This window comes from Malurus melanocephalus, unplaced genomic scaffold, assembly GCF_030028575.1.
Source record: "Malurus melanocephalus ecotype Western Australia unplaced genomic scaffold, MMel_1.1 scaffold_166, whole genome shotgun sequence".
Classification (NCBI taxonomy): Eukaryota; Metazoa; Chordata; class Aves; order Passeriformes; family Maluridae; genus Malurus; species Malurus melanocephalus.
The window spans coordinates 470,683-486,570 of NW_026623398.1; the positions used below are offsets into that span (position 1 = coordinate 470,683).

General features: G+C 39.6%; 1 protein-coding gene across 1 annotated transcript in view; it reads left to right on the forward strand.

Annotated features, from left to right (window-relative positions):
* The first annotated feature begins 3,054 nt into the window (after positions 1-3,054).
* Positions 3,055-15,888, forward strand: part of MLIP (muscular LMNA interacting protein) — a 62,028-nt gene continuing 49,194 nt past the window's right edge. Inside the window, exons 1-4 of the mRNA XM_057372187.1 lie at positions 3,055-3,123; positions 5,220-5,378; positions 7,365-7,733; positions 13,575-15,203. Of these exons, the coding sequence (XP_057228170.1) occupies positions 3,055-3,123; positions 5,220-5,378; positions 7,365-7,733; positions 13,575-15,203 (2,226 nt within the window). The remainder of the gene's footprint in view (positions 3,124-5,219; positions 5,379-7,364; positions 7,734-13,574; positions 15,204-15,888) is intronic.

Here is a 15,888-nt window from a genome sequence, read left to right on the forward strand (position 1 = left end):
AGCCAGAAGGAAGTGGTGATTACCTGCTGAGGGAGAAGGTKGAGACAGTCTGGGCATGGGACTGCCTAGATGCTGTTTTATGCATGGGTGATGGACTAAAGCAGCTTGGGATGCTACAACAGAGGTGTTTTAACTTGGAATATGTTGCTTTTTAAGAGGTTTAGGAGACTGGCAGCAAATAAGGGCTTTAAGGGTGTCAATGATATTAAAATATGATWTAAAGGCCCAGGTATCTTAGAGTCCAATATTTTATGATCATTTAGTCACAATGCATTTAATTAAGTCAGGTAAGCATAACAGGCAAGGTATTTTACTTGCCCTTAGCAAAAGGAGGAAATTAAATGTTGTCTTTACTTACTTTTCATTAAACTTAGCTGCATATGTGTAGAGAGTTTGAAAGAGCAATTACAGTTGTATGAWATCTGCTGGGCTGAAGAGCTAATTAAAATGATATTTGAAAAAGCCCACTTCATCTGAATGAGCTCTTGTATTTTGAATAATAAATTGCAATTTAGTGCTTTGTGCACATCACACATTCATTTTCAAAAGATACTTTTTTTTTGCATTTGAGTGTGTATTGATGTATTGAAAGAAGCAGAAGTGATCTGCTGAAAGTGATAAAATGGGCACATCACAGGTCTTGGGGAAGCTTCTGGACCACAGCTGTCCTTGGGAATTTTGGCATCTTCATCTTAGCTGTAATTTCATCCTGGACTTTTGGAATGGGTGTAGCTTTTTCCTCTGAAGTTTCACAGATAGAAAGTTGGTGTTCAGATGGTCATCTGCTGCTGTTTGTAAAAGGTTTTAGAAAAGCTGGAGCTCATATTGCACAATAAACAGCTAATCCATATTAGGTTACTGTGATAGCTATAATTAGTCAGGATATGAAGATAGGCTGAAGATTCTTGCATCTCATTAACTGATAATTCCACCTGACTAGATTTTTCTCTGTCTTAAGAAGGAGGCAATGYCTTTTTGTGGTTTGACTTTAGCTGRACATAGAAAAGGAGTTTGAGGAGAGATTACAGAACTCGGTCTCTATTTTTGGATGGCCCCTCTCCCTGGCTGAGTGAATGGTGTTAGCTGTGCTCYCTCTGAGTGTCAGAGCTATATTTGTCACTCAGGAATTGTAGGCATGTGAATTTGTACTCTGACCAAAACAGTGCTTCAATCAACATGTTTCTATGTCATGATGTTCACACTTGTTATTTTGCTATTATTTACTCATCATTTCCTTTTCTGTTCTTTAAACAAATAAATATCTTCAAAAGAAGAACTTGATGTTTCAATAACGAGGTTTTCTCAGGGTGTTGTTTTATTAATGAAATGGCTTACATTAGCAAATCAGTGGAAGAAGTGGTAACGTGAACCAGCATATTGAATTTCACTTTAGCAATCTGTATTCCAGAAGGAAATCCTGAGAAGCAGTAATTGACAATGGGACCTCAATTTAAATTACAAAATGGGCAGTGTGCTGAATGCATATAGAGCATATGGGAGATTAAATGGAAGTGTTCATTTGTGCTCATAAGGTAACCAAGACATTAAAAATGGGCTCTGCAAGTAAGGGCTGTGGAAGCTGTGGTGATGAAAACAGTAATTAATATAATTTAAGTTACTATCCCCAGGGCAGCTGTAAATTGATGGCATTAATTATGCAACAAACCTGTTTGTAAATTGATGACATAGAAGCTCATGGAAATCACCTAGAATAAATTTTTCGTTTTGAAGTTTTTTGGCAATATATTATGCAGCCACCAATAGCCCCCAATGGATATTCAAAGGTTATTTATATTAAACTCTATAATTTGTATTCTTCAAAGGATGAAATAATGTGAAGGGTGCAATTGAAAGCAATCAGTTATTTCATGTGCATGAGGTTGGTTATATAATATAAACCAGAATTCCTTAGTATTGAATTCAATAGCTGTCACATTTGTTATTTTTCTGCCACTGTAACTGTATTGATTCAAGTGAATTCCAGCAGCAGGGAATGTATGGCATTAAATTGCTTCTGCTGTTGCTACTGATTATGGAGAAAAGATKATAAGATGTTTCATATTTGATTTTATATATATTTTAATTTTAAGCTTGTTCCTTTATTGTTTACCTCTACATATCAGAGTGACTATTAATAGATGTAATAAAATGTTGGAAGTCCAGCCTGTCAATTTCTTTCAGCTCTTCAARGTTAGAAACATCAACCAGAGAGAGAGATGGTAAATGAGATGAGTATATGAAAAAAGGTGCAAAAAATATTTTCTCTACCTTAAAAAGGGAAGTAGTATGCAACAGTTCCTTCTGCTTCACATTGTTCAATTAAAATTTTCATTTTAAAATGTCAAAGTATTCTTACTTTTTTTTTTTTAATCTATAAAATAAAAATAACCACTTATAGGTATTTTTAAGCAAGAAATATTTCTCTTTTGTTTTTCCCCAGTGGGAGTGTTTGTGTTTTCTGGCTAGTCATGTGATATTTGCTTGTTGTCTAGGTTTCTGTGATGCAGTTTAGATTGCATGACCAGTTTTGCCAGCTGGAAATTCCTGTTTTCAATTGYTGTGAGTGAAACTAAGAGGAGCACAGTGCTGTCACTGCTTCATGCAGTATCTGAAATGCAGTAATTGTATTTGCTTGTGTATGCTTTCCAAACCCTGAGGAAAAAAAACATACACTAGGGGAATATAAATAATGCCATGATTTAATGGCATCTTCCACCTGAAAAAAAAAATTCTTGTTTGCTCATTTTTATGTATTTTCCAATCTTAGTTCTAGCTTGCAAGCAGTTTTGGTGATTATTTCTACMATGTCTTTAGGCCAGATACAGCAAGGATTTTTTTTGTGTGTTCTGTAATTTTTCCACCAAAGCAATAAAACTGGAAGTGCAGGGTAAGACACGATAMAGAATTAGGTGATAGCTAATCACCTAATCACCTAAGTGATAGATTTGATCGGAATTTGCCATTAATCTCTTTGTGTTTGGGCTTGCTATTTGCATACTTATTCCCTCTCTTCCTTTTTCTTTTATAAGGAGTGTTTTGTGCTCTGACTCAAGAATGCCCACTGATAGAGAGCAGGTGCTGTCAAGTGTCAAAGCAAGAGCACGACTAGAGGGTGAGCTAGAGGTGAAAAATGTTATTAAAGACAACCGAGATAGGCAGAGTTATCAGCTGCTTTTCCTCATTAGAGACAGAAGATGAAAGCAAAGCTACAGGTCTGCAGGAAAGCAAAGGCCRTCTCCAGCTGATTTTAGTGTAGACCCAGGCACTACACTGAGTCTGCAGTGAATTGTGTGAGCTGTGCAGAAATCAGTGATGCTGATGGGGYGGGTGCTCCTGCTCAGGTGATCCTGCACCTCGAAGGTCCTTTGGGTGCAGCAGGTGCTCAGGGGAGGCTGCATCCCTGGCTGTGCTGTAGGATCTGGCAGCTGCTCACTAGAGAGTGTATCCTTGGGCATGATGGCACTCTGCTGACTTTTATCAGGAGCAGGGACTATGTGTTCAATGTGATAGCTAATAATATTTAAAGTTTGCGTTGTAGTTTTATGAGAAGCAATGATCAGACTCAGGAACCTTAGCTCCTGAGAGAAGGACAGAGCTGTTGTTTCTCCTTCACCTAAAATAACAACCTGAGCTCCTGGCATGGTGCAGCATTTAGCTGTCACTCTTTTGCTGTTGATTGAGGCCATTCATTATATATTCCAGTTCYTGGTCACTTTTGTGAAATGGAGGGGAAGAAAAAGCAGGAGAGCACCTTGTACCTACATACCAGAATGTGTCTGAGAGAGCAGAGCCCTTCCAAATGGTAKAGGAAGGAGCAATTGACAACATTTGTACAAATAACGTGCCTCTGTTTTGCYCAAGCACTCCAGGAGGCATCTGTCAGTGGAAGTAACTAATATTTGTTTAGAGTTTTTTGAAACTGGAAATCTGTGTCTATCATTTTTAATGTTCCAGCCACAAGATGCTCAAGCAATGTAAGCCATAATTCCACTCTGTTCCATAATTGCTATTTACTTATGGATGCAAATTACAAAGAAGCATAATGAGAGTCATAGCTCTTCAATTTGTTTCACTTTAAACAAGCAAGCCAAAAAAAAAAAAAAAAAAAAAAAAAAAAAAAAAAAAAAAAAAAAAAAAAAAAAAAGACAGAGCAATAATCCTGTTTTCCTGAATGATTCAATACTGTTCAAGCCTCTGCATATCAGAGCTCATTGAAAAGACAAATAACTGCCATAAGGTTTGTATTTGATGATATAACGAAGGAAAATCAATATACTCCATAGTTTTGAATCAGAAAAAAGAATTTTTTGCACCAACAAGTAGTGGGGAAGTCAGCATGTCACGTTCAGTGGTTTTGGGTGTGGCTCCCTCTATTTACCTTGTGAAGGCATTTGCAGTTCCTCTTCCTGATATGTGGCAAAGCAACTGAGAGTTTTACCGTAGTGTGGACTTCTTTTCCCTGCTCCATCTCCTGTGAAGGAGATGGAAGTGATCGGAGAGCACAGTGATAGAATTGAACATTGAGATGAAATTGCCTTCCTTTAGTCTCTCTTATCTTTGGTGTGTTCAGGCCCTRTGTACACAGCCTTACTGAGAGGGTGACAGGCAGGGACAAATAAGCAGACAGACAGGCAATTGGTCAGTGCATTTGGCTGAATAGCCCAAAGCAAATGGAGAAGATATTGAATCAAAATTCATTCCAGATATTGCTCAGAAWTAACTGCATTTGCATTAGAAAATGTGAATGTGTTTTGTTGKTTTTTTTTTCTTTTTCAGAGCAAAGGTTGTTCCAATTTGGTTTAAGTTGTTAAGCAAATACTCTAGGAGCTGTAATATGCCCAGATACTCTGGTATAATTGAATTTTCCTACTAAAGTGGAGTTAAACAAATGTAAAAACTGCCTTGAAATGGATAGAATATGGTTTTCTGATTTTGTTATGCAAAATTGGAAGAATAACAAGCTATCAAACAAAAGTTCTCCTGTCTGTGCCACACCACTAGAACATGTAGAATGTTGAGGATATAATCAAGGAAGTATTTTGTCTATTAAATGAGAGTTTGACATACAATTACCCAGTAAAAAACCCACCAAGACAATGACCAATAGAGTTAAWAACAGATGTGTAAGACTGTTATTTAATATTATTTATGGTATTTCAACTCTGATGAAAACCAYCTTCATTTGGATAAAGAAGTTGAACTAATTCTATGTTTTGTAGGTCACTTCTCAAGAATCTGGAACCAAACCATTGACCTTCACATTTGTACCGACCATTGGAAAACTTCCAACTCATTTTGAGGTTGTGGACATCTCTAAGTTCCTTGTGACAATTCCAGAGGATCCACAGGATCTGAGCAACCAAAAAATAGTAAATAAGGTAGATATTTGCATTTTCATTTTCATTCTTTCAAAAGATAAAGAAAATTTTTTTCTGAGCATGGCTGCACTTAAGTTCTTTCCCTTGGATGATTTCTTGGCTTGTGCTTGGTTTAATTACCAAGATGTGGAATCACTGTGCAAGAGAAAACTGGTGTCTGCTTGATAGCTTGCTTATCCTTTGGCAGAGTTTATACTGGAAGGAAACCCCTGATCATCCCTATTCTGTCCTGTGTCAGTCATGCAGGGGTAAATTCTTGGCAGATGAGGGAAATTCCTTCTTGATCTTCATGGCAATAAGGGTGGTGTGCAAGGAGTGTTATCACATGGGTATTGACCAGGAGCTGTTCACTGGATCCTGGTTTCAGCAAATGCCATTGCTGTGGCTTCCAGAAAAGGTGCCAATCCCTTTCATAGCTGCATAGTAATGTATCAAAGTGGAAGAGAGCTTCTGAATTTTGGCAACTTGTCCCTGTGATTTCCTGCAATGGTGAAGCCAGCAGCACAGCATTCCTGGTTCTCCTTCCTTTAGTCAATCCACAGTGTTTGTTATTCCTTTTCTGCCTCACAACACTTAATGCCCTCTCATTTTATTCTGTGCCATTTGAAAGGCTTCTGCAACCCTCTGGTTAATATTAATGTTTATGGCAATTCTGCTTTTGTGTAACAGCTCCTTCCCTGGGACATTGCTGGGGCTGCACTTCTGGATGCCCTTCCAACCAATAAACTTTTCACAGGAGTTCACAGCCCTCTGACCTGAATATGTTCCTGCATTTCAGAGTCCTGTCTGTCTAAAAAGAGGTTAGGTCTGGGCAAAGAATGGATGTATTTGAAGAGACATTCACTGGAATATTATCCTCAGGCTGCTTAACTCATTAGTTACATTTACAGCTGCTCAATATTGGTTTTGTTATAAGTAATGCCTGAGGTAAAGCAGAATCAGGTCTCCCTGTCATCCATCCCCAYGGGTTTCTCTGTAGACAGAGGAAACTTTTCTGGCAGTTGATGCAGCTGTGAGGCCCTCAAAGCACAGATTAGTCTCTCTTCTAAAATGTCTAGAACCTGAAGAGTGTTCTAAGAAACWAATCAATATCAGATAACCAAAATACCACTGTCAAGCTCCTAATGGTGATATCCTCCTTCGTGGTCCAATATTTTTTTTAAGAACTGAGCTCCGGGGACTCATGGAGCTGCAAGTGAAGTGGAAATTTGTAATTACCGTATTCCTCAGGCAGTATTCAAATATGAGCCCCATCTGGAGGCTTCCTCTTGAAGTACACAATGTGTTTGTTTACCTGATTCTTCCTCTGAGGGAAATATGAGTTACAATAGCAGTTCTTATATTAAATGATTTAACGGTATGTGCAGTTTGCACTATTCCTGCTTTCATCCAAAGCATGCTTGAGAAGTGACATACTGGATGTGGAAATTGCAGAAAATACGAAGAACAATTGTGGTCTGTGCTGAGAGGCTTGAACATACAGTAAAGCTCTCTGACCTCTGAGTCTGTTTGCTCTCTTGGGAGAATGCCTTGTCTTAAGGGCCTTTGTTCCTTCATTAATATGTATAGATTTTGTCCCAGATTTGTCTGTCAGGCTCCTCTGAGGAGCATTGTCTGCTCCRTGGATCCCGCAGTCGGGATGCCTTCCCATCGTGTCTGCTGTAGTGTGGTCTGACAGCTCATTCGGCTTCACTGCACCCTCCTTTGGGTTCCTTTGGCCCCATCTCAGGCCATTCCTGTGCTCAGAGTGCCCTGTTGCTCTGGGAGCTGCTGGAAGGGCAGCCCCCACAGTGCTGGCTGGGGGCTGGAGGCTGGGGCTCCCTGGGGAAGGGCCTTCTGCTCTGTGCTCATGGCCAAATTCTTCATTTGCCTATTGCACTTTCGGTAGTGCAGACAGCCACTACTGAAAGCCAAAATTGCTTTGTGTTTTGGGGGACACCAATAAAATGATGTTAATTGGGATCTTTCTCCCTGTGTCTTTTGCAGTCTGACACAGTCTCTGATGAGCTGGTTGTAAAGAGTGGGGCCAGACAAGACTGCGTGTCCACTGTCTGTACAGACAGCACCCGAACAGCTTTCCAGTCCCTGGGGTGTAATTCAAGCAAAGGAGAAATGCAGGAGAATGACCTTTTCAAGGCTGAGTTTATCCTGATTACGGACTCCGGTGATGAAGATGAAGTCTCTGCAACCTCAAACAACGTTCATCAGCCTTWCAATGGCTACAGTCCCATCAGTGCTCAGCTGCTGACCACATCCCATGTTTCCCCTGGCACTGGRACAGGGAAACCTCCTGGCGATGGGCACCTTGCAGGGGCTGCTCTTCCCCACAKCACTACTGATCCACAGAAACCTCAGGTAACTTGCTCTTTAGACTCTAGAGATAACCTTTGCTTTCTAAAGCTTTCAGGATGCGGACATGGAGCCAGTTTGTACAGCAGCTTGGTCAATTTGTTCTTTAATCAGCATTTTCATTGACCATTTCTGCAACATTTTGACCTTAAGGAGCTGGCCCAACCCTTCTGACTTGGTGCCTCTCCATGTGATTCTGGTGTGTGTGTGGAGCAGGTAATGTAGATCTATTCTTTCCTTTAAGAGCAGCTAATCATCCCAGCAAGTTAATCAGGAGATGTTAGATTCCTAGATAGTCTAAATTGGCAAAGGTCATTAAAATCAATGGAGCCTCGAGATAATTTCAAATTTTTAGCATGAGACTTCCCACACCTAGATTCTTTTTTTTTTCTCAGCACCACCTGCAGCCCTTTATGCAAGAGAAGGGGCTGTAAAAAAACCTATTAATCTGAATGTGGGTCAGCAATGACTAACACCTCTTTGCACAGGTGTAAAGAACTGATGAAGATGAAAGTTCAATTTTATGTGGATCTTTATAGGTGCATTTATTGATTTATTAAATTTTAAATTCTCCCTGGGGCATTTCAAAAAAGGGTCTTTGAAATATTTCATTTGCAAAATTCATAAAGCCAAACTACTGTATTAAAAGTTAATGTCTCCCATCTTGGAAAGAGCAATGAGATGTACTGAAGGGCATATATGCGATGGAAAATTTCACCTTTAGCAAAACAGTAACATCCTTTTCACATGAAATAAATTCAGGCATTTCCTTTGACCTTGACAAGGTTACCATCAGTTGAAAATGAAATTCTTTGTTTATAATTTAAAAACCAAAGTTAAGCATGGGTACTTTGTTTCTAAAAATRAATAGGATTTCCTATCCAATGTTGAAATACTATTGCTACTCAATTTTTCATCAAATTCAGCACAAAACTTTGATTGAGGAAATTGTGAATAAGAAACCCACTCTGGTRTGGGATTCACAGCATTATGAAATGTTCATTTCTTCTGAGAAACTCCCAAATGAAGTCAGTGAGAGTTTTCCATGAGGAAGGTGTAAAAGTGGTAAACATACACAGAGGAAGCAGCCTGTAAGAGATACTTGTCCTAATAGAATTTTACTTTAGCAATGTTCAGTATGCAGATTCTGTCAGGCTTACTTGGGTGTTGTTTTAGAAAGCTTTTGCAGAAATTGGGTGAATTTTGGAACACCATATACAAAAATTCCTATGTTGAATCTTTCTTAAGCTTCTGATGACTTGACAAGTAAACAGGGTTTTTGCCTTGACTGGTGAGGGAACAGAAGAAGAAGATTGCACAGAACAAGAAGTTAAGCCTGACTTTGCTTACTATTCACCTGAATGTGAAGAGAGGTAGTATGTAATATGGGCAAATGCATATCTTTTCATTATTAAGTCATGAGTTTTCAAGACTGTACTTTYTCAGTCTCATTATCTCAGTATCTTTAGCCATCTCTATCACTTCAKAAAACGGTGCTTTTACTAATCTACCTTCACTGCTGTTCTGATTCTAAGGTGTTTCCTTCAGCATCACTCCTTCTGGCTTTCTATCTAATGAAGGATCATCTGTTCTGGAATGAAGAAAAACTATGAAAAGTTTAAATAGATGCATTGTTTATCTGTTGGTACATTTCCTTTTATACAAAGGATTCTATATATGGCTATCTTTTCAGTTCTTGAATTATAGGAACAGTATTATGTCCCTTGTAGGAGTTATTGCATATAACATTATTTAATTTAAAAGCATAATTAGACAATGACTTTCCTGTCAGATGTGAAAAAAACCAAGGATGAATGTTGGGGAACATTGTGCTGCAGAAGGAATTACTGTAACTGATCCAGAGGGCTCTATCAGCTCTATTAATTTCTGACTTTGTTTAAATGAAAGAAAAAAAGGAAAGCATTTTAAAAAGTGGAAGTTTCTGTTGTTCTGTGAGACATAAAGGCCCTGACTGATGTTGGAAAGTGCCATACTATATTCAAAGTCTGAAAAAAAAATCCATTATTCTGGTCTATTTGGACGTTTTTGATGACAGTTTAATGTTTATACATTGCATTGGGTTTTTGGTTTTTTTTTTCCTTTTTAATTTTTCTGTTAAAGAGAGTCTAGCCATGCAAGAGAGAGTCAGACTGACTYCTGCCCTTGCAAATTTACCCTTTGGGTTGAGCATGATGTCTGCTCCCCTGAATATCTGGCCATGAGCTCAACTTGGAGAAATTTCTGGACTCACTGTGGGGGATCAGTAACCAAAAAGATTTTTACTCAAAGTCACTTGACATTCTTCTGTTCCACAAGTGCCATCTGGTTTGGCTTTTTCAGACAAATAAGTTAAAAGTCCCTGCAAACTCCTGCCATTGCTTGGACCTTCTTATTGGGAGAAACCAGACTGCTCTAAATGGCATTTATATTCATTTGGTCTCAGCTCACAGTCTGATTTACTGTGTTTTCTCCAGGGGTTTTGTCAAGTTTTCCACAATCTCTAGTGCTTCCTTCTGACTTTCTGGCTCTCAGATTGCAATCAGTGTAGATAATTTGTTTTTACTGTTTCCTATCTATAAACAGATTCTACTGAGATAAAAGCATGGTTATCTGGCCCCATTGGCAACACCTTCCCTCAGACATGACTTTTCCCTTTTGGGCTCTCAGTTTGCACACTCTTTCCCTTTTCCTTTGAYCAGAACTTATTTCAGGGTTTTGCTGGTAAAGTAACCACATCCCAAAACATTGTGACCTCACCAGAAAGACCATTTGCCTTGTTTCCAGCTCAGTTTTGACATTTCAGATATGCTGAAGGTCTCCTGGGGAAGGCTCAATTCTAACATATTGTCCACTTTGCTAATTCTAGAATTATTACCATCAAGGCATTGTGTGCTAACACAACCTTGCCACCTATTTAGAATTTCTTCATACATTTTTTGGAAATATGTATTTGAGGTGCTTCTGGGGAGAGAAAAAGGCTTGCAGCTGAATCACAAACCAAAGATTTGAATCACAAATCTATTTTGGTCACTCACTTCTTCTKCACTAATCCAATTCACCTACAGGAGGGCTTTAAACCAGTAGAGAAACTGAAGAGAAAAAAATCCACTGATTGAGGGAATTTATTATATCTTGTCTACTGGCAACTGTAAAACCATCCTCAGTTTGGTGGCCGCCAGCAAGCCTCAAATTCAAGGTGAGATGTAGGGAAGAGAATGGAGTCCAGTACAAAGATGTTAATGTGTCTGAGGCACATATGAGCTGAGACTGAAGGAGCTGACTTTGTTGACTGCCACCAAGACAGAGGCAAGCAGGCATCTGGGAACTGCCCAGAACACTGGCAGGGTGCTTACAGACATGACAGAGCCAAACTCTGCTCTGCAGTGGCAGGTGAGACAGGAATGGCTGCAAATCCCAGTGTGGGAGATGCCAGGACATCAGAAGCAGCTTCCTCAGGGGGAGGTGCTGCAGAGCTGACACGGTGCCTGGGGGGGCTGGAGCTCCATGAGGGCTCCAGAGACTGCGGGAGACACGGCCACACTGACCTGACCCACTGGTGTGCTGAGAGCCCTGGTCTGGACTGAGAGCCCAGGAGGCTGGACTAGATGACCTCTAAAAGTCACCTCAACCCACTTTGAATATGATTTCCTGATCCTGTAAATAAGAGGTTGATCATCTATAGATGTTTTTAATACTGTGTTGCAATAGCAAAATAATTTCTGAAGACTTGATTAATGGCTCAATTAGCTCGGCATGTAAATGTTCAGTGGCATTTAAACTGGAAGAATACTGCAAAATGTCTTTATCATACTTGCAGGAGTGCATTTGTCATCTGTTACCATGAATATTTTCCTAGCTGCTTATAAATATTTCTTATTAAATTTTAACTAATTAGAAGTCACTGCATATCCTGTGCTTTTATTGTGAAGTTTCATATTTGTTCCTCATTTTCTTTTAATCTGTTTTTTTTTGTAAGGGAGCTTTATCTGTTCTATTTTGAAATACAGCGATTTCATACACCAGCTCTGTTTTTGTAGTTGATCAACTTCCAGAATTAATAATTAAATGCAGGAGGCTGCTCCAAATTATCAGATTTATTACCACACWTTTTTTAAACTTGTTAAATAATTTTAGCTTTCATTACATATTTAATAACAATTTTTCATAATGATTAAATAGTGGTAAATTATTCTGTTTCCAGTGTTTTTGCTTCTTCTTAATTAGCAGCTTTTTCAGCAAGTCATAATTTCTTAATTCAATAAAATATATGTGCAATAATTTTCATATCCCAATATTTGCCCTGTATACATCCATCGACTTTCTTCTTTGAAATGGGACACTTTAGCACRTCTATAAAATGAGGAGAAATTAGTGTGGTTGTTTTGTGTTTATTCCTATAAACCAAAGCACTGACCTGGTTTTCCTGCAGTTACCTTATATATAGAAAGAGTCTTTGGTTTGAAAGGCTTGCTATTTGTGTAGTATCATTTAGCAGGAAGAACTATCTGATTTTGAGTAATAAGGCCTGATAAGGTTTTGAAGTTTCTGTTTAGCCCATATTTATGTATTGTTTAGCCCTTGAAAGTCTCTAAGTCTTGCTCTTGTCTTGCAACTTCTTCCAGCATGTGCTCTCACATGAAARTTACTTGATCTGTTCTTGTGTTTGTTTTATGGTGCATCAATACTGTATTACATAATAATAGTGATCATCATAATCACAATTCCTCTCTATTATGGGTAGGACATTTGTTATAAAAATATAATTCCTAGGCTGAGCCACAGCCAAGCTCAAGTCATGTGAGGAAAATGAAGGATATTGTCTTTTATAGAGCTGCATAATCTTTTCAGGGTATCTAACAATAGTTAAATAGGTGTTCTTATATTAACATCAAGTTTGATGGATTGAGAGTCAATTTCCCCTGCTTTCAAATTGCTCAGTCAAATCTTAGGTGACAATTTGTATCCTTTTGGTTTTACAGTTGACTTAACTCACTATTTCATACTGATATGTTTTATTCATAGTGTGTATACCTCAATTTTTAATTTYAGCATTATAATAACTTGGAAGATTTTGAGAGAATTTCTTTCTTTAGAAGCAYGAAACTGCATGAAAGGTTGATAATATACTTGTATGCTCTAATTAGTTTTGACAAATCCTAATTAGAACAGACCCAAGAAAAAAGGCACTCATGAAAGAGCTCATTACTGTTTTATTAGTGTATCGAAAGACTGTGGAGAAGGGAATAAGAACTCTTGCATGCCTGCAAGCTGTCAAATGCACTGYTCTGTGAATGACAGGAAAAATGAAAAGCAAACTGGATGTCTGATTTAAGTAGTTCCAAGYAAATTTCTCATTGTGATATCACAGTGCTGCAGAAGGGGTTGTTTACTGAATGAGAAAAAGAGCACTTGGCTTGAATGCCATTTTCGGAAGGGCTGCTCTCCACTGAACTGGYAGAGGGAGATGGGACACTGTTGAAATTTCCTTATCTTCCATTGTGTTTATATAATGTGGATGGCACCACACGATTCCAGACATGCAAGGCACAACTATCTTGGGTTTTACCTAACATGAAAAATACTGCAGCCTTGAACCTTGTTTATATCGACAAAACTGAGGTGTCATAAACCCAAAGTAACACATAGATTGTCTGCCTCAGTCACCTCCCCACAATCCATCAGGCTATTTGTTCAAGTTTAAAACAGCCCTATGCTTTTAATCCACACAGCAGTACTAATGGAAACCCTATACACATGACCACAGAATTGAAATGTGGGGTGTTTTAAGAACTCCACAGCTTCCACCTATATTAACCATTCTGTTTTTGTTTTTTTTTTTTTCTCCAGTTAATTTCTGCTCTTTCCACCTCTGATCATCTTTCCTCTAAACCACCTGCTGTCCACTTAATTTCTCCAATTAATCAGAAAGTAGTGTGTGGTGCCATGGTTAACATGAATCAAGCCTCTTCACTGGAAGATTCCTGTAACAACTGGCAGTCAGCAACCGGGTTTTCTAAGCAAGACTCATCTCTTTACTTTCAGACTGCTTCTCATAGTTCACCTCTTTCAATGTCTAAGATATCCTCCTCTGCATCAAAGAGTTGGTACTCCTCTCCTCGACTGTCTGATAACCTACAAACACCAAGTCTCCATACTCCTGGCTGTGTTTGCAAAATGGGAGATTTCACCACATCCTCTGCTCCAGCAAGGAGTCCAAGTCTTTCCCCTAATCCTCCATGTTCAACTGAAATTCAAGGATCTTTAGCTCCGTCTGTTTTGCCCAGTTCTTCCAAAAGATTGAAMGCTTTGTTTCCTCTCCCTGTAAATATAAAAACACATTCGTTATGTCCYAGCCCTAAACCTTTGTCTCCACCCTCTCTTTACGGGTCCTCTTCGACCGTATGTAGTATAAATGAGCCTTGTACACCAACGTTATTTAGAGGAAATTCAGCCAAGTCAGGAGTCAAATCCCCTCTGCCAACCAGACTGACTCTCTTGACTGCTATTTTGAGATCAGGCTCCTCTCAGCGGAGACCACTTTCTCCGGCTTCTTGTCCYACATTTTCCCCTAGCTCCCTTAGTTCCTCAACACTCACAATAGATCAAAAGTTCAAAACGACTCCCCCGACCCCCAAGAAATCTGTTTCAAGCCCTCCAATAAGGCCAGATTCTCCCAGCAAAGAGGATTATTGGGTTTCAGGATGGGCTCAGCATCTGCCTTTACCTTACAAGGCTCATCCCACCCCTCGAGCGAGGTCCCTTTCTCCCAAAAAGCACCTTCAAGGTCGAACACTTTCTCCAGAATCCCGAAATTCTTTGTCATCCCCTGTCTCCTCCCATAGAAGACCAGTTGCCTTTCCAGATTTGCAGTCTACATTGCCACCTCCTTGTGCCCCATCTCCCTCTTCCTTAGCRTCCCCCAGCTCCCCTTCTCCAGAGGGGCTGGGGTATGCTGCCTCCAGGTCCCGAGCACCTCAAAAGTCTCAGCGAGTACACACCTACTCCCCCATYTTCACTTGCCGGTCATATCCTTTGCTTTCTTCTACCAATCATAGAGGTGCATTGTCCCCCACCCTAGAAAAACACTCGTCTCCTTCCCCAAGTCTTTTGCACTCAGCTTTTAGATCTAAATTGGATTCATCCCAAACATCTGTTCAGGAGATGAGTGCCTCCTCTCCTACCCCTTCCAGTGTCTCAAAGCAGTGGTCTCTCCCACGGCCTCACTCCACCCCACTGGTTCCACGAACTGGTGACATTAATTCCCACCCACTGCAATTTAATTCTTCATTGGTGCAAGCAAATTACAGGTCTAATTCCTCCTCTCCAAGACCTGAGCAATTTGCCACCTCATCGGTGTTAAAGTGCAGATCTCCCATCTCAGACAAGTCACCAGGCACACTGCCATCAAGACCCAGAGAGCTGACTTCACCACAGTCTTTTTCCCTGCCTCCTGRCCATGAAAACATCAAACCCAAGGTACTCTTGGTGCATGCTTATTTTTTAATAGTTCTTTGTCCCTGTAGGACAAAAATCACAGTCATGTTGCAGAATACTAGAAAAATAAACAGGATGTGGAAAAAATGTGGAAAAGGAACAGGTTTTATATTGATAGTGAATATAGTGAAAATGAATTCCTACCCTTCAAATTGCTAACTATTTGTTCTRTATTATGGAGAAGGTGCTGTAGGGATCCTTTAGCATAAAAAAAGAATATACTTTGTTAATGAGTCGGAAGATTGACTACTAAAAATGGATTTGTGTCCAGTGGCTCTGCTATACCTTTGGTACACTTATTTTTGAAACTCACCCAAAACCCTGGTATGTCAAAAATCAACTGTTGAAGCATGTTGTAATCACCCCATCCTAAAGTAAATCCATGTGTGTTCCCAGGGAAAGTAATTGAAGTGTGATGATCTTTATGTGCAGGGCTGAGCCAGAAGCAGTTTAATCTAATTGATGTGAGGTGGCTGTTCACTGATGAGTGATTCCCAAGCACCTCATCCTGCCTGTCCTCCTCACTTCCCAGGAGGGTTTCCTCGCCCCAGCTACCCTGGGACCAGCCCAGAGGCACARCTGAGCTCAGTGTGAGCAGAGACTTTGTGGCCAAGGGCCAGCAAGGGAAGACAACGGCAGTCTCCTGCTTCTTCCTGTTCTTTGTACT